Raw genomic sequence first — 27230 nt, 5'->3', positions numbered from 1 at the left:
TTAAAATCCAGTAATTCACTGCCTCACCCTGCTCTGCACATGCTCAGTTGCTCTCCATTTTTAGGCACTGCCAGATTTGTACCGGTCGATCTGCTAACAGCCTAAAGAATTACTGTTGTTGAGGGGCTTTAGCAAAATGGCAGCCTCTGGCAAGAAGAAACAGGAACAATGCTGGAGGCAATTTACAACACGCACTCATTTTGGTAGCGTCATTATTAATGTGGAATGTTCTGTATGTTTCTTTCTAAAGAACATTATTTTTGATCAAGTTGTTATGGGGAAAGTTCCACTTTAAATATGAACTCTAGCAAATAGAGTGGACAAGGATTAGCCAGGTTTAAATAATTATTTCCCCCATTAATTCCTCTGTCTGAAACCCATCATATGGAGAAAGTGAAGAGAAATCTCACCTACGGCACATAGGCTGCAATGAAATCATGACTGGTTCTAACCTTCCCACTCACTACTAGCAAATGTGTTTTACTTCTGTCTGGTTCCCTTTTAGTGGGGGATTCACCTTCATTACCTGTTCTGATGCCTATCAAAATAGGCCGGAAGTAAAGATTAATCTCCAAACTGAGAATGCAGACCAAATGTTCACACAGGTTTTTCTAACCATTCCCGAATTGACTAGAAAATGGGGTTGATTTACTAGGATCAGGCCTATACTCCCCTCCAATAATTAGATGTCTGTGAGCTCCCTCATTGGCACCAATATGTTTGCCCAGTTCTTCCAGGTTTGGAATCTTTGGCCTTTTCGATTGGCTGTGCCAGAATAATGTACCTCCAAGCACCAATGGCACTTGGCAGGCAAGAATCCTTTACTGCATCTATAAGTGGTCTAAGGAACTACTAGGAGTATGGCTGGTTGCCGTCATCCCTAAATAATAGAACAATGTTGTGTTGGTTCCTCAAGCCAAAAAATGGGATTGTGTAGGCAAAAGCATATATTAAAACAATTATATTTATTTTACAAGTTTGGTACAATGCAGTATATTCCGTATATATGGAAAAAACACATAGAGATTGCAGTGGCGGTCGGTGCCGCTAGTTCCAACTTATACTTGAGTCTAATAGGTGATTCCGTTGTTTGAACTGTGGAGACATCCGGAGGGGATGTGAGTCAAAACAGACGGTTTCCGACGCGTTTCGGCTGTAGGAATTTTTTAGCCTTTGTCAAGGTATCGCCACATATTATTCTAAAAAGTGAACAATTATTGCATTAGTGAAATTGAAATATAACGTTGAAAACAAAAATAAAAGAACATTTTACATTATTTTTACAATATTGATTGTTACATAGTTGCTTCTGAGAAAACATGAAAAAACCTAGGTGTACCTTGCAGGACTGGAGCCAGCAGATGGAGTCCGCATTCCATCAGAGGGTGGCCAGACGCGGGTGAAATTGGAGGCCCGATACCACACCCACCCCAAACGGAGCTCCTTAAGTAAGTCGTAACCCATACCTTTAAGTACTCCTAATTTATATGGACCACCCGGCCTACCCTATGTCTCTCAAGTAAGACAAGATTTAAGTCTCATCTTAGTTGATTATCAACACTACCCTGCGGGATATACACTAAAAACACAATCCCCCTTATAGGCACACATCAACACCAGGATCTCGCTGCACTCCAAGGGGACTCTGGTGGAATGCGGACTCCATCTGCTGGCTCCAGTCCTGCAAGGTACACCTAGGTTTTTTCATGTTTTCTCAGAAGCAACTATGTAACAATCAATATTGTAAAAATAATGTAAAATGTTCTTTTATTTTTGTTTTCAACGTTATATTTCAATTTCACTAATGCAATAATTGTTCACTTTTTAGAATAATATGTGGTGATACCTTGACAAAGGCTAAAAAATTCCTGCGTCAGAAACTGTCTGTTTTGACTCGCATCCCCTCCGGATGTCTCCACAGTTCAAACAACGGAAACACCTATTAGACTCAAGTATAAGTTGGAACTAGCGGCACCGACCGCCACTGCAATCTCTATGTGTTTTTCCATATATACTGAATATACTGCATTGTACCAAACTTGTAAAATAAATATAATTGTTTTAATATATGCTTTTGCCTACACAATCCTATTTTTTTGGCTTGAGGAACCAACACAACATTGTTCTAGAATCCTTTACTGCAGAAGAGACATATAATTACTCCCATGTGATTAAAAGCTTTCCTGCCTAACCAGTCATGGGAAATTCAAGCAATAAGATTTTTGCTAGCACATGATCGGTTCTTGGCATTCAGTAAATCACCTTTATCTGTGTCACCTTTGGTGGGGGATTGTCCCTGATATTCTGACATGCAGCAGAGAAGATGTGAGAGGAATTTGGGAATTTTGATAGACAATATTAACCAGTTGACACATGTTCTAACCTTTACACAATACCAAAAAAAAAATAGCTGGTGTTGGACTTTAATTCCAATCCAGGATGTTCTGAAGCCTGTGACAATCAATGCATTTATGGCCACCCTAAAAGTGTCACTGAGACAACAGCTTTGCTGGAACCTGATCCCGCTCTTGATTCAGTCTACAGGTGTTAGTGGTGCATATGAAGCAAAGTCTTTCTTCCTCTTTTCCACTAAAGAGGAACTATTAGCAGGTGCACAGAGTTTCGGGATAACCATCGCCTCCAGTGACTAGGTGTGCTTATTATTTATCTCTTAACATGGTGATGGTTGAAACAGTTGCTTGATTTTAACAGGCCAAGTATAGGCCCCCAATGTGTTTTACTTTTCTTCAAAATGTTCTTTGCCATCTCTTTTTGGTATAAGAAGCATTTTCAACACCGGTTAAACAAAGATCTTGTCCTGGCTTACAAAGTGGGCATTCTGTCATGGCCCCTTGCACATTACATAGCAGCCGTTCTGTGTGTATAGTTCAGGCCTTAATGACATCTTAACTGTTCCAACTTTTTAGCTTCCACCGAACAATGGCAGGAAGAGGGAGCTGATCGACCAAGTCTGTTTGTGTCAAATTCCGAGCCAGAGTGCTGAGACATCGCTCCTCCAGAGTGGGCAAACTGCAGCAGCGCAATCCTAGTGCTAGTTCGGTTCCTGGGCTGGTAGAAGAGACCATTGGATACAAGGGGTGCTGGACCTGGGAAATAACAGCAATGGTGAGATAACCATGAAGACATACACTATAATAGCAAAAGTTTGGCGACTCCTGATCATCACACCCTTTTATAGCTAAGGGAACGTTGACACCGCTCAATAAAATTTAGTTTAGGTGTTTTTTTTTTTTTTTATTTAAGTGAAGGGTACTGCTAATGGTATTGCATACAAAGATATTTTGGACAATTTTGCACTTTCAACCTTGTGCCAGGTTTGTTTAAAAGGCCCTTTTCTGTTTCAGCATGACTGTGTCCTCGTGTACAACTCAGGTTAACAAAGAAATCAAGTCGCCTACCCTGACTTAAAGCGGAGTTCCTTCCACAAAATTTTTTTTCAATAAAAATACTCCCGGGACAGTCAGGGCTAGTACATTCCACAATGGATAGCCTCTGTACTGTCCCGGGTCGCACTTACCTTTTTAGAAGAAATACTTACCTTGAAAATTTCTTCTCCAGCGCTGCCATCTCAGGTATGGGCAGCTGAAGCCAGCGCGTCCTCTTCTGCGTCCTCTTCCATGTCCTCTTCTCCCAGAATGCGCCTGCACCAGCCCTGCTCGTCACTTCCGGTGCGGGCGCGTCATCCCTCCACAGCTTCTGGGCATGCCCAGAAGCTGTTGAGCAGGAAATGCGGCGCTGCACCGGAAGTGACGAGCGGGGACGGTGCAGGCACATTGATTCCTGGGAGCGATGACATTCAGCTCCCAGGAATCAATGTAAAGAGGAAGTGACGGTGCGGGCCATGGCCGCAGAGGGAGGAAGAGGAAGAAAGGGGAGTATATTTTTCTTCAATAACAAGGTAAGTACACAAAAAAAAAAAAAAATGGTAACCATCCAATTTTTTTTTCAGGTGACCAAAAACAAGCGGATGGCCCAAAATCGATTTTGTGGCCGGAACTCCGCTTTAACCCCACTGAATACTTTTTGAGAAGAACTAGAATGCTGATTGGAAGCCAGATAATCTTATCAAATATCAGTCGCTGATCTCAGAATCTCAGTATGATCTTTGGCTGAAAGGAAGCAAATGCTCAAAGATAATCTGAAATCTTGTGAAGCTGTTACAGCCAAAAAAGGGAGGCATCTCTATATTAATGCCAATTGGTTTTGAAATGGGATCTCCAACAAGGTCATATAAGTGTTCACAAACTCCTGGTCATTTTATGTGGATATTTACTATGAGTTTTTTTATTTGTAGTTTTACATCAAACAGTAAAGCATTGGAAACACATAAAACTCAATAAAATAGAGTTGATTTTAAACATTTTGGTGCCTGTATGACCTGTGGGGATCTGACTGAACAATAATCTACAGTGAGGAAAACTTTTACCCAGTCCGTAAAGAAGTATGTACCCACATACGTCCTTTTTGATGAGTCCCAATGAGTGGTACCTAGAGGAGAACTATAGATGGGCACATTTGTTACCCAATTTTACTCATTCTCTGTGCAACTGATCAACCTCCTGCCACATACAGGGAACAAATGAAAGTTTGGGAAAAGTTGAAATGCCTTATCTGTATACTTGCTCTGGGTCCACAAAAAAAATATCGAAACCAAAATCGCAAAAAACTATTATTTTCGGGAGAGGTCAGCTGTAGTAGCTTTCATATTTCTTGGAAAGCTTTCCATAAACCAGATATTTCACCCAGGATAGAGGTAAATTACAAGTACTTTCGTCATCTGCTTATGCTAGTTTACTCACTCCCCGATATCTGCGAATGATGGCTGGTCACAGATTAGTGAGGGTTAGACCATAAATGTCTCATCTGTTTGCCCATTTTACAAGCCCTTTATGGACACACTGATAATCTTATTTCCAGGTTGCTAATGTACCAACAACCATATGAAAACAAAGATGGAAAGCTGTATATGTAAGTCATTTTTGTTATGCTGATAAATAGTAATAAAGTGAAGGCACTGCTTCAGTGATTATTTTTTAGATGGCCTCAGGCATTTCAATTACACTTTAAAGCATGCTGGGACATTTCTCTAGCATATTCCCTAGAGTTCTGTTGCTTAGTGGTAATGTGATTGTATTTCTTGTTGTGCCTGCTTTTCATGTTACCGTACCTTGTGTAACCCTGTGAAGGCCACTCCTAGACTCTCTCTGTCCCTGCAAAAAGTCAGCGTCCCTTCCTCCATGTTTAGGTGTACACCAATCACAGTGCCTTCTTCGTAGAATGGTTCTGTGTACTGCTTGCTAATGCCATCGTGCCACACTGTGCCCTTATAGGACAAGCCCCAACTCTCTGAGTCCATGCCTGAAAAAAAAGACCCATATAAGATCAGATTGGTGTGTAGATGAGGAAACAAAAGGCAAGATCATATCTTCACACTTCCCTGTGGTTGGTTTTATGACACCAGTATTTACATCATTGGTGTCCAACCTTTTGGCTTCTCTGGGCCACATTGAGTGTAGAGAAATTTTCTCGGGCCGCAAATTAAATATATACTATAGTTAAGGTATGTAAGTAATAAAATGCCGCCGCACCCTTCCCACGCCGCCATGCCCCCCGCACTAATTTAACACAACTAGAGGATAAACAAATGAAATAGAATCAGTATACAGAGGTTTACTTCTTCTGAGAGATAATAAAGGAACACTCTAACCACCATGACCACTTTAGTGATTTGAAGTGGCCATGGTGGTAGGAGTCAGAAACACTGCACATTCTCGACTCCCCCCCCCCCCCCCTCCCCTTCGAGGCAGCCTCTGCCTACCGTTAGTTGGAATCTGCTGTGGCCGTGCCCCCGACCCAACTTCCTTCCTCCCCAGCAAAAGAAAAACATTGTCAGGGGGCAGTGGGCCGCATTGCCTGCGGTTCTGGGCCGCAGGTTGGACATGCCTGATTTACATAGAAAGCATATAATATATAATCATAAAGCCTGGGTAGGTGGTTTGGATGGACATGCTGGTGTGTGCCAGAAAACAACTGAGATCTGGAGGGCTATCCAGGCTTAATCAACCCTTTTCAAATGAAATAGAGAATATTTAATTTTTAATTAATTTACCTATATGTGATCAGTAGTACCTCTTTCACATAAAGTACCGGTAATTTATTTCTGGTTTAGTGGTGATACAGGTACAACTCTGAGACAGAGGTCATCCCGTTGATTGCAGTGAAGGGAGCAGACGCCTGCACCTTTCAGGGGTGTAGAAGCATCAATAGAGAAAGGAAGGAGCACCGCTCACTGACCCAGTGCATGAATATGTGAATGAGTCTGCCAGTGCTGCTCCAGACACGCCCTCTGACAGGTTTAGCCCCGCACAATGGGGCTTGATCAGAGGTCAACCGGGTTGGTGAGCAGTGTTCCTTCCTTTCACACTGGTTTAGTGGTACTTTTAAATGCCTCACAAAACTGGGATCTTAAGCAGAACTGCTAATACAAGGAAAAATGTTGCAGATCCTGCAACCCCGTCTCTAAATAATGTAGACCACAGAAAAAGTGCCATCTGCAGCTTCTAGCAGCCCAGCGTATTGGCTTTGTTGCCATTGGCTCTCACTTTGCTGGCTGAGTTCAGCAATGCTTCATAGATTTCTACAGGTGATCTGTACATTAGTCCTGAGTGGATGTCAACTAGGCCACCAAGCATTTATCAGAATTATTTAGTGTAAGGTAGTGCAAAGGAGTTGGGGGTTAGTATTTTAGCCTAAAAGTCAGAAAACCGAGATTAATTTTATTTAACTTACCCAATAAATTAACATACTGGAAGCTCCCAGCATGCAGTGCTGCTCTGCCAGTCCCAACACCAACCATAACAGACAGTCCAGAGGGTGGTTCCAGGAACTCTACCTCCCAGTAATGTTCACCTTGTAGGAAGCCTGCAAGAGGAAATCAGTCATGTGAGGGAAAACCAAAAGCAAGTCAGAAGTGTTAAAGAACAACATACAATCTTCAATTTTGGGTGAAGACTCATGGGTTGAATATATGACTGATCCTTCAAGGGGAAGATTTCTTTGCAGCAAGTTGTGTCTCTGCTCCTCCCACAAGATAGTATCTCACTGCAAAACTAATATTACCCAAGAGGTTTTTGTCTACTCAGGAGATTTTATAGTAGTTAAAGAATAAATTCACCTTCGGGAGCATGTTACACGTTCCACCCATTTTTAGGGTGGAACATGTAACATGTTCCCACTCCTGCAGCTCTCAGCCCTGATACCTCCTCCCATGACAGCAAGTCTACCCGCAGTCACAATTTAAGAAAAAAAAAAACAGTCTCGCCCACCAGGCCACTTCAGAGTTCTGTGAATGGTAAGAATACAACTACCATAATCCTTTGTGGCTGACGGTTTTTAGTTCTCAATGAACTACCAGGGTGCCGATGAGCACTCTAAATAGTTCATCCCTTCTTCCTGCCATTGTGTAAGTACCTGCCCGTATGAGGTACAAGCAGGCAGCTTACACCCAGGATCTGTTGATCGCGGGTACAATGCTATGCAGGCTCCTAATAAAAAAATAAAATAAATGCACTTTTTTTTTTTACCTACAAAAGTACATTTATTATTTTTGTTAAAAGGTGAACTTATCCTTTAACCACTTCATAACCGCCCACAGTATATTTACTGCGGCAGTCAGCCCCGTACAGGCAAAGTGACCTAGTACTACATCGCTAGCCTGAGAGCCTCTAGGGGGCCGCTCGCTCCCTAACATGTCCGCGCGTGTGACCGGCGGACCCGATGTCCGCCGGTCACTCGCGATCTCCCGCTGGAGAGGGAGAAAGGCAGGCGGCTGATGTAAACAAAGCCGCCTGTCATTCTCCCTGGTGTAACTGCAGAGATCATACAATCCTGCTATGTAGGATCGTATGTCTCTGTGGTTACATCACTAGCCACACCCCTTTACAGTTAGAAGCACGCCCCTAGGGACACACTTAACCCCTGCATCACCAATAAAGTTAACCCCTTCCCTGCCAGTGTCATTTTTACAGTAACAGTGCATATTTATAGCACTGATTACTGTAGTAATGTCACTGGTACCCCCAAAAGTGTCAAAAAGGGTCTGATTTGTCCGCCGCAATGTCGCAGTCCCGCAAATAAAAAATCGCATATCGCTGCTATTACTCATTAAAAAAACAAAACAATAAAAATGACAAAAATCTTTCCCTTAGTTAGTAAACGCAATAACTTTTGCGCAAACCAATCAAAATACGCTTATTGCGATTTTTTTTTTTACCACACATATGTAGCAGAAAACAAATTGGCCTGAATTGTTAAAAAATTTAGATTTTTACATTTTTGTTTTTGGGGAATTTCATATAAAAAAATTTTGAAAAATGTTATTTTTTTCAATTGTCGCTCTTTTTTTGTTTATAGCGCAAAAAGTAAAAATCGCACAGGTGATCAAATACCACCAAAAGAAAGCTCTGTTTGTGGGAAAAAAAAGGACGTCAATTTCATTTGGGTACAGCGTCGCACGACTGCGCAATTGTCCGTTAAAGTCACGAGGTGCAGTCACGAGGTGCAGAATCGCAAAATAGGGCCTGGTCTTTGGGCAGCCAAATCCTCCGGGGCTTAAGTGGTTAAAGGAGAAGTACAGCTAAAGCTCATTTGGCTATAATTCTCCTGTGCATCACAGGAGTGCAGTTCATTCCACACTCTTATGACCGTTTTCAGCAGACTGCAGGCTAAAGCCCGCTGCCTGCTGATGTCAGCAAGCCGTTGAAAAACCTTTAGGCGATCGCTCCCATCCCCTTCACAGCCCAGCGCTCCAGTGGGCGCAGGGGGGGGGGGGTTCAGAGCAAAGAGCTGCTGACAGAGTTCTGAGAACTGAGCAATCAGCAGTGTTAGATTGCTGGTTCTCAGTCTTAGAGGCGCCACGGGACAGATGGACCATCAGACCGATTCTGCATCCACCTAAGTAAGTATGATTCTGAAATAAAGAATTACTTTTAAATTGCTAAAATCACTGGCCATTAATAGAAGTAGCAATGGATTTCTAAATATGTAACAAATTACTCCCTATGGTATAAACTACGCAAACAGCATGCAGTAGCAAATGAGTTTGAATGATTGCCCAGTGCTTACGTAAAGTGCAACTGATAACTTCTACAAGCTATTCATCTAGCTTGGCCTGCCTTATTCAAAAAATAAGTGTCCAAAAAGCAAATACAGTCCATTTGGTGATAAGCCAAATTGTGTGTATATCTCCTCTGCTTCTTATTGAGTGCAACACCCCGTGCTCCCCTTTTGAAATGAAGACAATATATCTTCTTACCAGATCATTAGACCGAACAAGGTCTGTATTCACCTTACTGAGCTTCACCCCTCACTGTAGGTATGGGCCACCTCTGCTTTTCAGCGGCCTTATGGATACCAATAATGGGAATCACCACATACATATAGGAATCTCAGACCCAGACACAACGTACCAATGAGAAGAAGAAAAACTAATAGCGCAAAGTCCAGTTACAAACATAGGAGTTTAATAAAATTCTATTTCTGTGAGACTGTACTTCCGGCAAGTCAAGGAAATAACGGTGACGTTGACACGCCCCTGAAGTGTGTAGGACGCATTGTTTGTTTTCCAATGCTGGTTTTAACTTTGCTGCTGTAAATAGAATTTTATTTTATTTTTTGCGCATGAGTTTTTCTTCTTCTCATTTGTACGTTGTGTCTGGGTCTGAGATTCCGAAGGATATATGTATGCGGTGGTTCCCATTATTGGTATCCATAAGGCGGCTGAAAAGCAGAGGTGGCCCATACCTATAGTGAGGAGTGAAGCTCACTAAGGTGAATACAGACCTTGTAAGGTCAAATGATCTGGTAAAAGGATATATTGTCTTAATTTTTAAAGGGGAGCACTGGGTGTTGCACTCAATAAGAACCAGAGGAGATTTACGCACAATTTGGCTTATCACCAGATGGACTGTATTTGCTTTTTTGGACCCTTGTTTTTTGGATTTCTTCTTTCTGGTTTAATTTCTTTGCTCTCTTTGTTTGCACTCACGTTACATGAATGTTTAAGCCAATAGGCATTTGCCATTTACTGATATTAATTTGCACTTTTTGAGAAGGCACATAGAGTTAATTGGATACCATTGATTGACAGCACAACACGTTTCTATACTATGCTTTATGTTGATGTGTACAATATTGCGAGTGCTGCTGTTGACTTTAATTGAATTGACATCATAAGAACGTTGATTACACTTAGCGCAGGTTTTTTTCTATTTTTCTAGGCTGTAATATAGCCGTGTTATTCATCTCTGTACATTTCGTGACCTGAAGCATTGTTATTTTTGTACTTATCCTGTTCGACTACATTTTCACTGTTCAAATATTGATGTGATGTGTTGGTTGCCTTTGCATTCTAAATAAAGAATTAAAAAAAAAAAGAATAAGGTAGGCCACAGTTGATGATTTTTTTTTTCATTCAACCAGCAGAGTTTGAATGAAGAAAAAAAGATGGAATTCCCCCATCAACACACACTATTGTATTCTGAGAGTTCTCCGCTGTAAGAATACAGTGATCCGTGTTGCCAGCGGCACTGATTGAGTTAAAAGAAAAAAAAAAAAAACAGACGGGCTGGTTGTACAGAAATTCTTAATGCCCATAGATGGATCAAAATGAGGTCGGTCTCTGGTGAACCAGCAAAATTTTGATCTGTCTATGGCCGGCTTAACACCCCGAACATTGCATGGTAGTTGCCAATGCACCAGCACTACATCGCACTACAACATACAAGTGTGTTGTGGTCTGCTGTGTTGCTGACAATACTGCAGGTGCAGTTTTTCATGTTTCTTTTTTTTTTTTCTTAACAATTAGGTTTGCTTTATTAAAGGAGAACATAACTTCATATTTTTCCTAAAAGAAAATTCTAAACTTACCCAAGATATTGGTTAAAAGTATAATGGCTTGAATCTGATAGCACTTTTAAATCCATGTAATGACTGTGACACAAATAGCTTTTGTATGTCCACTCCCTCAAAGTTACTAAAACATCCCATTATTAGGGACGGGGCATGCTCATTAGTACATTGCATACTGTAGGGCAGTGATGGCGAACCTTGGCACTCCAGATGTTTTGGAACTACATTTCCCATAATGCTCATGCAGTATAGTTGAGCATCATGGGAAATGTAGTTCCAAAACATCTGGGGTGCCAAGGTTCGCCATCACTGCTGTAGGGTTATGAGACAGGGGTGTTTTGCTTGGTAAGAAAGGAGCGAAGGTCTGAAAGTCAAATTTTAAAGGAATACTGAAAAAAAACAAGAATTAGTTCAGAAAGTAAAGCAGAAAAGAAATGTGAGGAATAATTAGTAAAATGTACATAAAATAATAGACTGATTGAACTAAAACTGTAGATAAAGTTTACCAAGAAAAAAAAAAGGACTGATCTAGAACAGTCATTAACAGATAGGGAGTCTTCCATCTGACCACCAATGGAGGTGAGGGGATTCTTCCAATTGACCATTAGTTATATGGGAGGGGTTTTTCCAACTGACCAATAAAATAATTTAGGGGGTATTCTTCCAAATGACCACCAATGTAAGGGGGGGGGGGGTATTCTTCCAAATGACCACCAATGTAAGGGGGGGGGGGGGGTATTCTTGTAAATGGCCACCAATTATAAGGGTATTCTCTTAATTGACCACTAACATTTGATGAAGGCTGATCTGGAAGGTGAAAATAACTTGAAAGAAATACATTATAAATAAAACAATTGTGGAAGCGTATTTTAATTTGTTTCAATAATTGATGGCTGTTTTAAGCCTAGTACACGCAATGAGATCATCAGACGAATGATTGTCCGTTTATTTTTTGCATGCTAGTCTCCATATCAAAAACGAATGGGTTACTAAAGTACGGAAATTCTCGTAGGACAGAATAAAAAATCAGAAGTAATGTATTTGTATTCTTTTTTTGGATGAAAACTGTACTGCTTAAACGAAAATTTGGTATTGTATGAGAAAAATTTTCGTGTTTGTCCCTTCGGAAAATTTCAGACGAATGCTGTGTACTAATGATTAGATTATTGTACGATCACTTTTAAAGCTGAGTTTTTTGTAAGATTTTCTGATCTTGTGTATGGGCCTTGAATGAGGGCTCGAAATGATAATCTTATGGATGGCCAATCTCCGGATGGAAGAGTTGGGGCATAAGAATGTGGAAGGCCAAATAGTGGTGGGGAAAGCATTTTAATTTAAGAAAATAAAAGGTATGTTTTAGTAATTCTGAATGGGTGGACATAAACAAGCTCTGAACAACCCCAAAAACAGAGAAGTCACTGAGGATAGACAAATAAACCTTGATTAACAAATGCATCTAGTGAGATTAGGGCCCCTTTCACGTAGACTTTCCGATCGGGTTCACCTGTCCCTTTATCAGGCGGACCCAATCGGAACCTAAATTCTTCTCTATGGAGTGGAGGGTGTAAACAGACATGTTTCCTTTGTCACCCGCCTACATCCAATCCAATCCGGTCCGCCAAAGGCCCCTTTCACATGGGGCAGATTCCGGCTGCGACCCATTTGCTAAGCAGGGGATCTGTCTGCTGATCCCCACTGAGCAGCCAGATGACAGGTCCGTGTCCGCTCCGCTTATGCAGAGTGGACACAGACTGCTTTCCTCTATGGGTGGCCGAATGTACACGGACCACCTGTCCGTTTACACCCACCTGCCATCTGATCCGCTGAACGGAAGGGGAATGGCTCCCCATCCATTTTTTTGGCGGATCAGATTGCATGAAGATGGATGTAAATGGACACGTCTGATTGTAAGCTCTAATGGAGGGGGGCCCTCTGATTCCTCCTGTATTGAATTGTATTGTAACTGTTCTGTCTGCCCTCAAGTTGTAAAGCATTGCTTAAACTGTCAGTGCTATATAAATCCTGTATAATAAGAATGTCTATTTACACCCGCCACTCCATATAGAAGAATGGAGGTTCTGATCGGATCCTCCTGAAAAATGGACAGTTCAATTGGAACGTTCCATGTAAAAGGGGCCCCTTCCATCCAGTGGGTCGGATCAGATGGCAGTCAGGTGAACAGACAGGTGGTCCGTTTACATCTTATCGCTCATAAAGGAGAGCGGTCTGTGTCTGCTCTGCGTAAGCGGAGCGGACACAGACCTGTCATCTCCCTGCTCAGCAGGGATTAGCATGCTGTTCCCCTGCTGAGCAAGTGAGTCAGCCTCGTGTGAAAGGAGCCTAAAGGGTAAAAAATGTTTGTAGAGCTGTATATATTGTAGTGAGATACATTTGTCAATATGAGTTCCTAACTGGAGGTCCAAGGGCTCCTCTGCTCAGGGACTTGTACCTCCAGACATGCCTCTTACCTGTGTCCCCCCGCACTCCGGCAGTGCCAGTGCTCTCCAGGACGGGGTCAGTGTGGAAGTAAACTTCTTGATGGCACTCAGAAAGTTCTGCCAATGAAGTCTGCCCATTCATTTCCCACAGCCAAGTCTCCTTCACGTATCCACGTGGCATGGGCGGCTTCAGGGTAAACAGACTGGAATCACAAAAATAAAGAAGAAAACTCAAGTAAAAAGTCACAAGGAGGCGTCATAGTGAGGAGCACAAAAAATACGTGAGGGCTTAATCTGGTTATACACTATACCAGTGATGGTGAACCTTGGCACCACAGATGTTTTGGAACTGCATTTCCCATGATGCTCAACTACACTGCAAAGTGCATGAGCTTCATGGGAAATGTAAATCCAAAACATCTGGGGTGCCAAGGTTTGCCATCACTGCACTCTACAATCTGATTGTACAGTCTCCTTTACATCTATCAAGAACTACCTAGTGCAAGGGATGTTTGACTGGATCCAAATTCATTGGCTTGCTTGAGTTTCTTTTCATATTATTCTAGAAGATTGTACAATCAGATTGTGTAGTGTATAGCCAGTTTTAGCCAGGGAGGGAAGGCATGTATTTTTATACTATTCATTTTGGTTACTTAAACCACTAGGAAATTTAGATCATTTTCTTTATTTTATTTTTTTTTATGGAGAAATCCAACAACATGTAGGAAAATGCACAAGGTAAGATATTACACACTTATAACCATTTTGAATAGAATTTGTTAACCTGTGTTTGAAAAAATATGCCATATCTGGCCCCCTTATGAAAATGTAAGTTGCCTGGTTATCATTCCCATCATCTGAATTAGAGACCATGCACAAAAATACAGTATAAGGGTTCTTTTACAGTGTAAAAAATATTTTAATAAAATGAATAATATTTAGAAAGAATTTAAAGGGCCCCAGTGCTCACGTGCAAATGCTTACAGCAGTCCTGCATATCACAACAGTGATTGCACCACATATGTGAGGTATCGCCATGAACGTCAGAGTGAAGGCAATATATTTTAGTGCCTGGCCACCTGTGTAAGGGTCCATTCACCCGGCCCGCATCCGCCGATGGAGTTGTTCTGCTCAGCGGGGGATCGATCTGCCGATCCCCGCTGAGCAGGCGGTTGACAGCTCCGTCTCCGCTCTGTGTGCAGAGACAGAGCGGTCAGATCCCCGCTGTCCTCTATGGGGGAATCGGATGAGAACGGACCGCCTGTCCTTTCTCATCCAATTCGATCCGCTGGATGGATGGAAAATAGGGTTTCCATCCATCCGGATTTCGCGGATAGCAGCTGAGATGTCTCCGCTGACATCCGCTGCCCCATAGGGATGCATGGAGCATCTGATCAGGTCCGCCTGAAAAACTGACAGGCAGATCTGATCGGATTGTTCGTGTGAAAGGACCCTAACTTTAAATTAGTAACCTGTAAAGGTATTTAAAGTATCACCTGTGGAGATTTTAGGTACTGTAGTTTGGCACTGTCCCATGGGCATACGCACTTTTAAAGCGTGACATGTTTGGTATCCATTTACCCGGTGTAACATCATCTTTTATATTTTACCAAAAAATTGGGTAATACATTGTGTTTTGTGTATTAATTTTTTCCAAAATACCTTGCAACACCCACCTTTTTTTTTTTCTCTAGGGCTTTTGCTTAAAATTATGTATAATGTTTGGGGTTTCAAAGTAGTTTTCTAGCAAAAAAGTATGTTTTTTTTTCCATGTAGGAGAAGAATGCTAGAATTAGCCAGGACTGGAAGTGGTTAAAATGCTGGCAGCTGCTCATATAAGGTTTTTCAAAGAAGAGTTGAATTCCTGAGAAGAAGCTGATGAAAGAATTGAGTAAGACATCTACACGCCTGAAAAGTTGATAACACTGAGCAGGAAGAAGAAACCACAACACAGACAGGCAGGTCAGCAAATGTTCAGTCCATGTCTGAGTGGCCATTATGGTGTGGTTGGAGTCCCAAGGGCCATCTATTGCTGAAATATTAGTATTGATAGAAGAGGTGGTTCACATAGTGGCTGAGCAGAAATATATTGATTTAGCTGCCCTAGTAACACAATAACTGGAGTTGATGTGTATATACAGTGCCTTGCGAAAGTATTCGGCCCCCTTGAACTTTGCGAGCTTTTGCACCATTTCAGGCTTTAAACATAAAGATATAAAACTGTAATTTTTTGTGAAGAATCAACAACAAGTGGGACACAATCATGAAGTGGAACTAAATTTATTGGATATTTCAAACTTTTTTAACAAATAAAAAACGGAAAAATTGGGCATGCAAAATTATTCAGCCCCCTTAAGTTAATACTTTGTAGCGCCACCTTTTGCTGCAATTACAGCTGTAAGTCGCTTGGGGTATGTCTCTATCAGTTTTGCACATCGAGAGACTGAAATTTTTGCCCATTCCTCCTTGCAAAACAGCTCGAGCTCAGTGAGGTTGGATGGAGAGTGTTTGTGAACAGTAGTTTTCAGTTCTTTCCACAGATTCTCGATTGGATTCAGGTCTGGACTTTGACTTGGCCATTCTAACACCTGGATATGTTTATTTGTGAACCATTCCATAGCAGATTTTGCTTTATGTTTTGGATCATTGTCTTGTTGGAAGACAAATCTCTGTCCCAGTCTAAGATCTTTTACAGACTCCATCAGGTTTTCTTCCAGAATGGTCCTGTATTTGGCTCCATCCATCTTCCCATCAATTTTAACCATCTTCCCTATCCCTGCTGAAGAAAAAGCAGGCCCAAACCATGATGCTGCCACCACCATGTTTGACAGTGGGGATGGTGTGTTCAGGGTGATGAGCTGTGTTGCTTTTACGCCAAACATAACGTTTTGCATTGTTGCCAAAAAGTTTGATTTTGGTTTCATCTGACCAGAGCACCTTCTTCCACATGTTTGGTGTGTCTCCTAGGTGGCTTGTGGCAAACTTTAAATGACACTTTTTATGGATATCTTTAAGAAATGGCTTTCTTCTTGCCACTCTTCCATAAAGGCCAGATTTGTGCAGTATACGACTGATTGTTGTCCTATGGACAGAGTCTCCCACCTCAACTGTAGATCTCTGCAGTTCATCCAGAGTGATCATGGGCCTCTTGGCTGCATCTCTGATCAGTCTTCTCCTTGTATGAGCTGAAAGTTTAGAGGGACGGCCAGGTCTTCGTAGATTTGCAGAGGTCTGATACTCCTTCCATTTCAATATTATCGCTTGCACAGTGCTACTTGGGATGTTTTTTTGTATCCATGATTTTTGCATTGCATTTTGAATGTGCATTTTTTTTTTTTACCGGAGCCTGCAATGTATTGTATCTAATCAGTGGATCATGGTTGCAATTTCAGGCTCCTGTAGACACTGCTGGACCACTTAGTACCCCTACTTCTGTATGAGCAGATAGTTACTGAGCTACCGGTATGTCAGTGAACTACAAGGCCACTCGTCGGCACCCCCATAGTTCATTAAGAATTACAAGCTGTCTGCCACTGTGGAAGATGTGACTTGTAGTTCATTAATTTGCAGATTCTGTTTTAAAATGTGACAGTGGGTGTGGGGAGAGGATCTCCCCCCTCCTACTGTCCTGTGCATGGTGGAAATCCGGGGACGAAGGAGAGGATACTAAACATGCATTGTTATACCCTAAATACGGTGTAACATGTTCAGAAAGTGAAGTTATCCTTTAAGATCTATTGTTTTCTTGTTCTGATATGTTGAAAATGTCAACTATGTTCCTGGGATGTACTTACTTTTAACATTACTGTAAATAATGATAGTCTGTTACCAAGGTACAGTGTGTATAGACAACATATGCACAGGGATATAATATATTCTATTAGCCAGGCTTTATCTGTATAGACAACCAAATGATCTATAATTGTACATATATCGCAAACCTATGGTGTTGCATTTGATTACCTGAGCGCAGATGTATAGATCGTATGATGACATATTGTATATACACAGTGTTACATTCAGTTATCTGGGCTCAGCGTGTCCTGACAATATAATGACACACATCCATTGTTATGTTATACTACCTGGGCTCAGTGTTTAAAGACAATATGATCTACGGTACATCCAGTGTTATATTGTATTACCTGGACTCAGCATGTCCAGAAAATAGAATGACACATCCATTGGTAGGTTATAGTACCTGGGCTCAATATAGAAAGATATAAGACATACAGTGGGGTTGATTTACTAAAACTAGAGAGTGTGAAGTTTGGTGCAGCTGTGCATGGTAGCCAATCAGCTTCTAAATTCAGCTTGTTCAGTTAGGCTGTGACACTAAAGGCTGGGTTCACACATATGTGGCCGCGGGTTCACGCCTGGGGTCCGGTGTGTCCCTGTTCACCAGTTCAGGTGCAAATCAGGTCCGCATTTTTGCCTGAATTCACATTTGAATCGGACCCTATGATGCACAGGACCCTTCAGGAGCAAACTGGCAACTTTCAGCCCAGGGGTGAAGTACAAACCATAGGCCCATGGTGCAGAGACTCAGCCCCCCTCCCTCTCTCCCTCTTCCCGTCCTCCTCCTGACCCCCATTCTAGGCTGAAGTCCAGGCTGGTCCAGGTACTCTCTACCCACCGCCTGAATCCGGGTTCCCAAACTGGCCAGCAGGGGGTGGTAGGGGGGAGCTGGGACAGCTCAGTTGGGGCTGGCCACGAGAGGAGAATCTCCAGTGGGGCATGGAACTGTCCTCTGCTCAGACACAGTTTACACCATCCATGCAGAGGAGGGACTTGCGCTCTGTCCTTGTCTTCATCCCGCACTCAGTAGGTCAGCAGTGAGGACTTTTTACTTCTCTTCACCAAAAATCCTTTAGACATGTCTGTGGCAGAAGCAGTGCAGCCTTTTTATGGAGCATCAGAGCGGCCCAGGGGGCAGTTGCCCCCCTGGCCCAGTCCTCCCCCCTGGGACCCTTTTTGACCTCGGCCGTTTCCATTGAAAGCTGTGTCACACTCACCTGTCATGCGAATTGGATGTGGAGAAACCTGCATGCAATTTGCATATTTGTGAACCTGGCCTAAAACCTGGAAGATGATTGGTTTCTATGCAGAGCTGCGCCAGATTTTGCACTTTCCAGTTTTAGTAAATCTCCCCCAGTGCGTACAGATAATATAATGACACCCGTCCAGTGTTATATTGTATTACCTGGGCTCAGCGTGTGCAGACAATTTAACCGCTTGCCAACCAGCCGCCGTAGTTTTATGGCGGCAGGTCGGCTCTATCCTGTGAAACAACATACCTGTAGTTCGCTTCGCGGGGGCACGCACGTGCCCATTGGCCACAGGGGGAGCCAATCAGCGGGTCCGGTGGTCGCAATTGCTGCCGGGACCCGCGATCGCTCCCCATGGGGACAGAAGTATGCTCTGCCGTTGTAAACGCGGCAGACTGCTGTTCTGTCAGTTATGAATACAGGGATCCAGTGTTCCTCTTATTTAGGAACAAAGATCTCTGTGTTCATGCAGCAAGCCCACCCCCCCCCCCCCCCAGAGTTAGAAAGCCACCCCCTAGGTACACATTTACCCCTTTGATCGCCCCTGGTGTTAACCCCTTCACTGTCAGTGTCAGACCGCTGTTCTGTCATTTATGAACACAGGAATTCTGTGTGCCTCTTATTTAGGAACACAGATTTCTGTGTTCATGCAGCAAGCCCAGCCCCCCCCACCCCCCCCCCACAGTTAGAAAGAACCCCCTAGGGACACATTTAACCCTTTGATCGCCCCTGGTGTTAACCCCTTCACTGCCAGTGGCATTAGTACAGTACCAGTGCATATTTCTAGCACTGATTACTGTAGTAATGCCACTGGTCCCCCCAAAGGTGTCAAAAATGTCAGTTAGGGGTCCAATATGTCGCAGTCCTGCTAAAAATTGCTGATTGCCTCCATTACTAGTAAAAAAATGAATAAATAAAAATTACATAAATTTTTCCCCTAGTTTGTAGACGCGATAACTTTTGTGCAAACCAATCAATATACACTTATTGGTATTTTTTTTTTTACCAAAAATATATAGCAGAATACAAATTGGCCTAAAATGGTGAAAAAATTGGATTTTCATTTTTTTTTTTATTGGGAATGTTATATAGTAGGAAGTAAAAAATATTGTGGTTTTTTTCAAAATTGTTGCTCTTTTTTGTTTATAGCACAAAAAAAAAAAAAAAAATGGCAGAGGTGCTCAAATACCACCAAAAGATAGCTCTATTTGTGGGAAAGAAGGACATCAATTTTATTTGGGTACAGCGTCGCATGACCGTGCCATTGTCACTGAAATGTAACGCAGTGCCGTATCGCAAAAAAACGGCCTGGTCATTATGGGGGTAAATCCTTCCGGTCTATTAGTGGTTGATGATACACATCCAGTGTTATATTGTATTAGCTGGACTCCGCATGTACAGACAATAGAATTCCATACTTTGTGTTATGTTGTCTTACCTGGGCTTGGTGCGTACAGACAATATGAAGACACACATCCAGTCTTATATTGTATTACCTGGACACAACATATATAGACAATATAATAACATACATAGAGTGTTATATTGTCTTATTGTATTACCTGGACACAGCATATACAGACAATATAATAACATACATAGAGTGTTATGGTGTCTTATTGTATTACCTGGGCAGAGCATGTACAGACAATATAATAACATACATAGAGTGTTATATTGTCTTATTGTATTACCTGGACACAACATATACAGACAATATAATAACGTACATAGAGTGTTATGGTGTCTTATTGTATTACCTGGACACAACATATACAGACAATATAATAACGTACATAGAGTGTCATATTGTCTTATTGTATTACCTGGACACAGCATATACAGACAATATAATAACGTACATAGAGTGTTATATTGTCTTATTGTATTACCTGGACACAGCATATACAGACAATATAATAACGTACATAGAGTGTTATATTGTCTTATTGTATTACCTGGACACAGCATATACAGACAATATAATAACATACATAGAGTGTTATGGTGTCTTATTGTATTACCTGGACACAACATATACAGACAATATAATAACGTACATAGAGTGTTATGGTGTCTTATTGTATTACCTGGACACAACATATACAGACAATATAATAACGTACATAGAGTGTCATATTGTCTTATTGTATTACCTGGACACAGCATATACAGACAATATAATAACGTACATAGAGTGTTATGGTGTCTTATTGTATTACCTGGACACAGCATATACAGACAATATAATAACGTACATAGAGTGTTATATTGTCTTATTGTATTACCTGGACACAGCATATACAGACAATATAATAACGTACATAGAGTGTTATATTGTCTTATTGTATTACCTGGACACAGCATATACAGACAATATAATAACATACATAGAGTGTTATGGTGTCTTATTGTATTACCTGGACACAACATATACAGACAATATAATAACGTACATAGAGTGTTATGGTGTCTTATTGTATTACCTGGACACAACATATACAGACAATATAATAACGTACATAGAGTGTCATATTGTCTTATTGTATTACCTGGACACAGCATATACAGACAATATAATAACGTACATAGAGTGTTATGGTGTCTTATTGTATTACCTGGACACAGCATATACAGACAATATAATAACGTACATAGAGTGTTATATTGTCTTATTGTATTACCTGGACACAGCATATACAGACAATATAATAACATACATAGAGTGTTATGTTTGTCTTACCTGGGCTGTGTGTGTTGTCCTTGTTTAGTCCTCATGATTTCTCTGCTTCCAGCTTCTTCTTCTGTGTTGTTAGTGAAACTTGCGCCTATCATTGGTGAAGGCGGTGATGTTTGCACCAATAGGACAGCAGAACTGATCCAGCCCCCAGAGGGAACTCTCTGATAGGCTACAAAGTAGCCCAGCTGATAACAGCCAGTCCCCACCCTAGGGCATTGTCCCATTAACCCTAAACTGGTGATCTTATTCTCTGCAATCATGTCCTCAGCAACACTGCTGACACCAATAACTCTTCACTGAGTCAGTGTGACTTCAGAGCTCCCCCACCCCCTCCCCTCCTCTCAGGTCACACTTGTTGATGTGCAGGAGTGTGGTAAGAAAACATGCTGATCTCTCCACATTCTTCTCCATATTTGGAAAGACCTGAAATAAAAACTGGTTAGGCTGGCTTATCGGCCCTTTAGGGTCAGGCAGCAAATATTTGCTCTAAAGATGTCTAAGAAGCATTTCTAGAAGAAACAGCTGACAATGAATAATACTGAAGTGTGATCTGATTATTATAAAATAATGAAGACTTGTTTAATAAACCATGCATGGAAGAAAGGGTTACGATACGCCCAACACAACCCTGCAGGATATAGAGTGCACAGTCGAGTATTTATAACCCAGTAATAAAAGGAGATTTACACTGCGTCATCCAAACCGAAGATCAGCGTCCATATTTGCTGGAACACCATCAATCTGCATGTAATGACCGACCAAACACTCTTATTCCAAAAAATGACATCATAGTGGAAAATAAAAATGTTACGGGGCTGTGTGGGGCTCCCCTGTCAGTCTCAAACCTGGCAAATATGTCCAGTAGAGGTGCGCATCTTCACTGGTCTCACGATTCAATTCCGATTATCCTGTCAACGATTCGATTACGCGATGCATCACAATTACTATAAAAGACAAGAGAAGGGCGCACCGACCTAGTGCAATACCATAAAACATTTATTGAAAATTGTTAACACCACGTCATACATTATACTCACAAGCAGGGCCAGATTAACGTAGGGGCTATTGGAGCTGCAGCTCCAGGCCCCTACCTTTTATATAGGCCCCGGTTGGCCATATTCACTGTTACCGCTCTTCTGTCACTTGTAAACACAGAAGTCTGGCTTCTATGCTCGCTTCCCCAGGCAGCTCCCTCAGAACCTCCCCACACAGCGCGAAAGCCGGACAAGGAGGGACAGTTGCCGATGCATGGATGTGTTTATGGGCTTCAGAGACAGCATCCCATGTTGAATTAGGCATGCATGGCTGCACCCTTCCTCCTCTGGGTGCATGCCAAGGCACGGCCCTTAAGACCCTTCAAAATCCTCAGCACCAAGCCCATGATGCTCTTAATCCGGCCCTGCTCACAAGAGTATGCTATATAAAAGCATAAAACCAAAGGATTCCTTCGACTATCCAGAGACCGCAGGACCAAATTCCTTAATTAGCACAAGCAAACTTGAAGGTGTCATTATAGATAGGGCTAACACATTTCGAGGGAGAACCCTCTTCCTCAGAGCCATCGCAAGGTGTGCGATGGGAATATTGATAGTTACCTCTCAAATGGCTCATTCACGACCACCTACCTAAACACAGAAATGCCGCTGCTCCGGGCTGTACCTGTGCCATGCTTTGCTTGGCAGCCGTGGCAAAAAAAATAATAAAATTACATTTTGCATTCAGCAAGGATTACCACAACCCATTTAAGTAAACAGAGCTGCACTGCAAACGCATGCAATGCACACAGTTGCCAGCAGAGTGGGTTGGCATTTTTTGGGTGAAAGCAGCGCCCACAGATCACTTTTGCAGTATAGGCACATGTATGAATAAACCCGTGAGATATCCACAAAGCTACCGTGCATACGGTGGGGAAAATAATTATTTGATCCCCTGCAGATTTTGTAAGTTTGCCCACTTACATGAAGGGTCTATGATTTTTATCATAGGTGTATTTTAAATGATAGAGACAGAATATCAATCAAAAATCCAGAAAAAAAAAACACAATACAAATGTTATAAATTGAGTTGCAGTTCAGTGAGTAAAATAAGGATTTGATCTCCAAGCAAAACATGACTTAGTACTTGGTGGAGAAATCCTTGTTGGCAAGCACAGAGGTAAGACGTTTCTTGTAGTTTATTACCCGGTTCGCACACATCTCAGGAGGGGTTTTGGTCCACTCTTCTTTACAGATTTTCTCTAAATATTTAAGGTTTCTCGGCTGTCGCTTGGCAACTGGAAGTTTCAGCTCCTCCATAAATTTTCTATAGGATTAAGGTCTGGAGATTGACTAGGCCACTCCATGACCTTAATGTGGTTCTTCTTGAGACACTCCTTTGTTACCTTGGCGGTATGTTTTGAGTCATTGTCATGCTTAAAGACCCAGCCGTGACCCATCTTCAGTGTTCTGGGGATGGAGGGAAGAAGGTTCTCATCCCAGATTTTACAATACATGGCCACATCCATTGGCCCCTTAATACGGCAAAGTCCGGTCTGTACCTTTAGCAGAGAAATGGCACCAAAACAATGTTTCCACTTCCGTGCTTGACTGTAGGGATGGTTTTCTTAGGGTCATAGTCAGCAATTTCTTCCTCCATACAAAGTGAGGCCCCCTCCTCAAGAAGGCACATATATCCGCTCAGCGTCTGCCTCCCCTCTTTGCCAATCCCTACACTGGCTCCCAATTGCCCAGCGAATTAAATTCAAAATACTAACCACAACATACAAAGCCATTCACAACTCTGCCCCAAGCTACATCACCAATCTTGTCTCCAAATATCACCCAAACCGTCCTCTCCGCTCCTCTCAAGCTCCCTTGTCTCCTCCTCTCATGCTCGTCTCCAGGATTTCTCCAGGGCCTCTCCCATTCTCTGGAATGCCCTACCTCAACCTGTACGGCTATCTCCTACTCTAGCTGCTTTCAGGCGATCCCTGAAAACTCATCTCTTCAGGGAAGCCTATCACACCGCCAACTAATCTGCCATCAGCTCATTCCCTACTCTTACAACCTCTTGTAACACCTGCCCCACCCCATTAGATTGTAAGCTCTTCTGAGCAGGGCTCTTATTCCTCTTGTATTTTATTGTATATGTACTGTCTCCCTCTAATATTGTAAAGCGCTGCGTAAACTGCTGGCACTATAGAAATCCTTAATAATAATAATAATAATAGTCATGGCAGTGAACATCTAAATGATTCCGAGAAGGATTGAGAGAAAGTGCTGTGGTTAGATGTGACCAAAATTTAGCTCTTTTGCATGAACTTGACTCTCCATATTTGGCAGCAGGGCAATGACCCAAAACATAAAGCCAAGGCAACGACGTGCAGTCAAGTGAGGCAGAGGAATGAACATAAAAAAAGAAAAAGCCATCAAGCTTCAAGGGTTGTAGCTCGGCGACCTGGGATCACAGAGACCTATGGTTCCAGAGATACAGGGCTCCTTGCACAGCCTGTCAGAAGCTGCATACAGCGTGACCAGTTTAAATACAAGCTGGCACATGCTGTTTACAGCAGACTGAGAGGATGAGCTCACAGTGCCTCTGACTTCTTCTTAATGGACAGATTGGAGCCTTGGATCAGTGGTAAAGCACCATTGGTCCAAGTTGTCCAATAAAATTGCTGCAGAGGAGGCTCTCCTCTCACTGCAGTGTCATAGAAAGGGGCATGTGTTTAAAAGACAAATGCGCCTTTCCAGCCCAGTCCTCTTAACTAAGGAAAAAACAAGGGTTTATGGGTACAAAGTTTACCCATAATCCCATGTTTTTCTCACACTGTTAAGAGGGAGAATCTGCTGCTGCTGAAAAGGTACTTTCTTTTTCGTTCATTGACGGACACAACTGCTGATATTCTTAACCATTGGGTTATACTGCCCCCTACAGGAGTAGGACACTAGACAGAAAAAAGTCTGGCTATGCCTATGGGCAGTCCCAGGGGGTATACTCCCTCTCTCTGCTACTCAGTTTTTTTTCTGCCTAGTCAGGACCTAGTTCCTTGCTAGGATCTCTGGTCCTGGCAAATTTTTTTCTTTTAGAGTGATTTTTTTTCTCCTGGTTTCTCCTGTGAGATCTACGATCATTTGCCAGACTGGGCGATGGGCTAAATCCAGTGGTCACCCAAGTCTGGCCAGCGAGTGCCCGCAGACCTCAGCTCCGTGCTAGGTCAGCCTGAGACATAGCCCCACCGGAAGGATCTGGCCTACGAGTTAAACGCCTCACGTGGTTGCATACGACCGGGTCTCAGCCCGAGTTGCAGCATTCCTCCTGGCCGACAGCCCCCCCATTTCAATGGCAAGGGGTTCTGTCTGGAGCGGTGCCCGTCTAGTTCCTGGTATGGTGAGTAGTTGTCCCCCCCGGAGGGTTTTGGGGTGGACGCAGGCCCCTCCATGGGACGATCGGACTCCCGGGTTCCCCTCCTTCCCGTTAGGCACCCCCTCACCTGTCTCTCCATCCTACCCCCCCCTCCACTAATGCTGGGGCTGTGTGGGTGGTCTGGTACACCTCCTGGGTAGGGGAAGGGCGCTATGCTGCCGATGGGGACCGGATGATCGGCTGTGCGGGGATTGGGTGGGGGGGGGTTTATGTACCTGGTGGGACCTCCTGTCCTGCCTGTGCCTGTTCTGAGGCCTTGGGATCCCTCCTTGGTCCCTGGGACTGCCCATAGGCGTAGCCAGAACTTTTTTCTGCCTAGTGTCCTACTCCTGGAGGGGGGCAGTGTAACCCCTACCGATATGAGGATCAGAGACTGCATCCGTCCATGAACTCAGAGAAAAGGATTTTACGGTAAGACAAAAATCCAATTTTCTCTTTCGTTCATCAACTGACACAGTGCTCCATAAATCATAACTACTAGGACGTCCAAAAGTAGTGCCAAAAGGAAATTGAGGGGTGGGGAAAATAACCCAAGGCTAAACATAAGAGCTCTTAACCAGGACACAGGAGCCTTAACATGGTCACCAGAGCCCCATCTGAAAAAAAAAAAAGTTTAAAGAAAAACACTCCTCAAGAGGGAACAGCATTTTTTTTAAACAGCAGCCTGCAAAACTTTGCGGCCAAAAGAAGCATACACAGATGCCAAAGTATCTACCTTATAGAATTTTGTGAAGGTTTGCACCGACGACCAAGTGGCTGCCTTGCAAACTTGCGATATTTGTGCGGGATGACAAAAGGCCCAAGAAGTACTCAGCGCTCGAGTAGAATGCGCCGGGACAGGGAAAGGTAGAACCTGACCTTTAATGGAATAGGCCTGAGTCACTGTCTGCCTGATCCATCTGGAGATGGTAGCCGAAGAAGCGGTCAGCCCTTTCCTTGGTCCATCCCTAACCACAAAAAGGGAGTCTGACCTCTGAAAGGACTCAGTAGCATCCAGATACACCCGAATCACATCCAAGGTATGCAAAGCAAATTCCCTGGGATGAGCCAGCTTGGGACACATGGAAGGCAACACAAGGTCCTCATTCCAATGGAAGTCCAAGACAACTTTGAGCAGGAATGATGGACAGTGGCAAAGAACCACTTTATCCCTATGGTCCACTAAATAGGGACTGCGACAGGATAATTCCGCCAATTCTGATACCCTGCGGGTCGAGGTAATAGCCACCAATAGTGTCATCTTCTGGGATAACATAGGCAGGAGAATCTCCCGAATATTCTAAAATGGAGGTTTCTGGAGAACTGGAAGTACTAAATTTAAATCCTAGAGTGGCAAAAGTGACCATACAGGTGGAGTCACATGTCAAACCCCCTGAATGAAGGTACGAACTAAAGCGTGCATGGATAGGGGTCGCTGAAAGAAGATTGCCATGGCAGACACCTGGCCCTTGATGGTACTCAAGGCCAACTTCTGATCAATGCACTGTTAAAGAAAGGCTGAGATCCAAGCCACAGAAAAGGATCAAAGCTGAGAGCCAATCGACTCACACCAAGAAATGTACGCTTTCCATGTACAATAGTTTACCTTTCTGGATGACTACTTCCTCGCCTTCACCATAGTAGGGATCACTGATCCAGACAGACCTTTATCCCTCAGTACCTGGCTTTCAA

General features: G+C 42.8%; 1 protein-coding gene across 1 annotated transcript; it reads right to left on the bottom strand.

The window, feature by feature from the left end:
• Window positions 1–2426: 2426 nt before the first annotated feature.
• On the bottom strand, window positions 2427–21411 carry LOC309565863 (SPRY domain-containing SOCS box protein 3-like). The gene is made up of 5 exons (XM_082270876.1): window positions 21159–21411; window positions 13398–13570; window positions 6811–6942; window positions 5189–5379; window positions 2427–3107 (listed from the first exon to the last, which is right to left on the bottom strand). Exons 1-5 carry the CDS (start codon window positions 21377–21379, stop codon window positions 2907–2909), a joined length of 918 nt encoding a protein of 305 aa, XP_082127002.1. The 5' UTR covers window positions 21380–21411; the 3' UTR covers window positions 2427–2906.
• Window positions 21412–27230: the final 5819 nt, after the last annotated feature.

Source organism: Pelophylax lessonae, assembly GCF_965119305.1.
Source record: "Pelophylax lessonae genome assembly, chromosome: 10".
NCBI lineage: Eukaryota > Metazoa > Chordata > Amphibia > Anura > Ranidae > Pelophylax > Pelophylax lessonae.
Note: the sequence above shows the minus strand (reverse complement) of the source record. Positions and strands in the feature narration are given on the sequence as shown.

What these genes read in the sequence shown, in the direction of transcription:
- LOC309565863 (XM_082270876.1), bottom strand. Translation starts at nt 21,379, where the DNA reads ATGGGACAATGCCCTAGGGTGGGGACTGGCTGTTATCAGCTGGGCTAC. An exon ending in GGACAACACACACAGCCCAG is followed by an intron (nt 13,571 to 21,158) that starts GTAAGACAAACA and finishes TTGTGATTCCAG; the next exon opens with TCTGTTTACCCTGAAGCCGC. An exon ending in CCTTCACAGGGTTACACAAG is followed by an intron (nt 3,108 to 5,188) that starts GTACGGTAACAT and finishes GTTATTTCCCAG; the next exon opens with GTCCAGCACCCCTTGTATCC.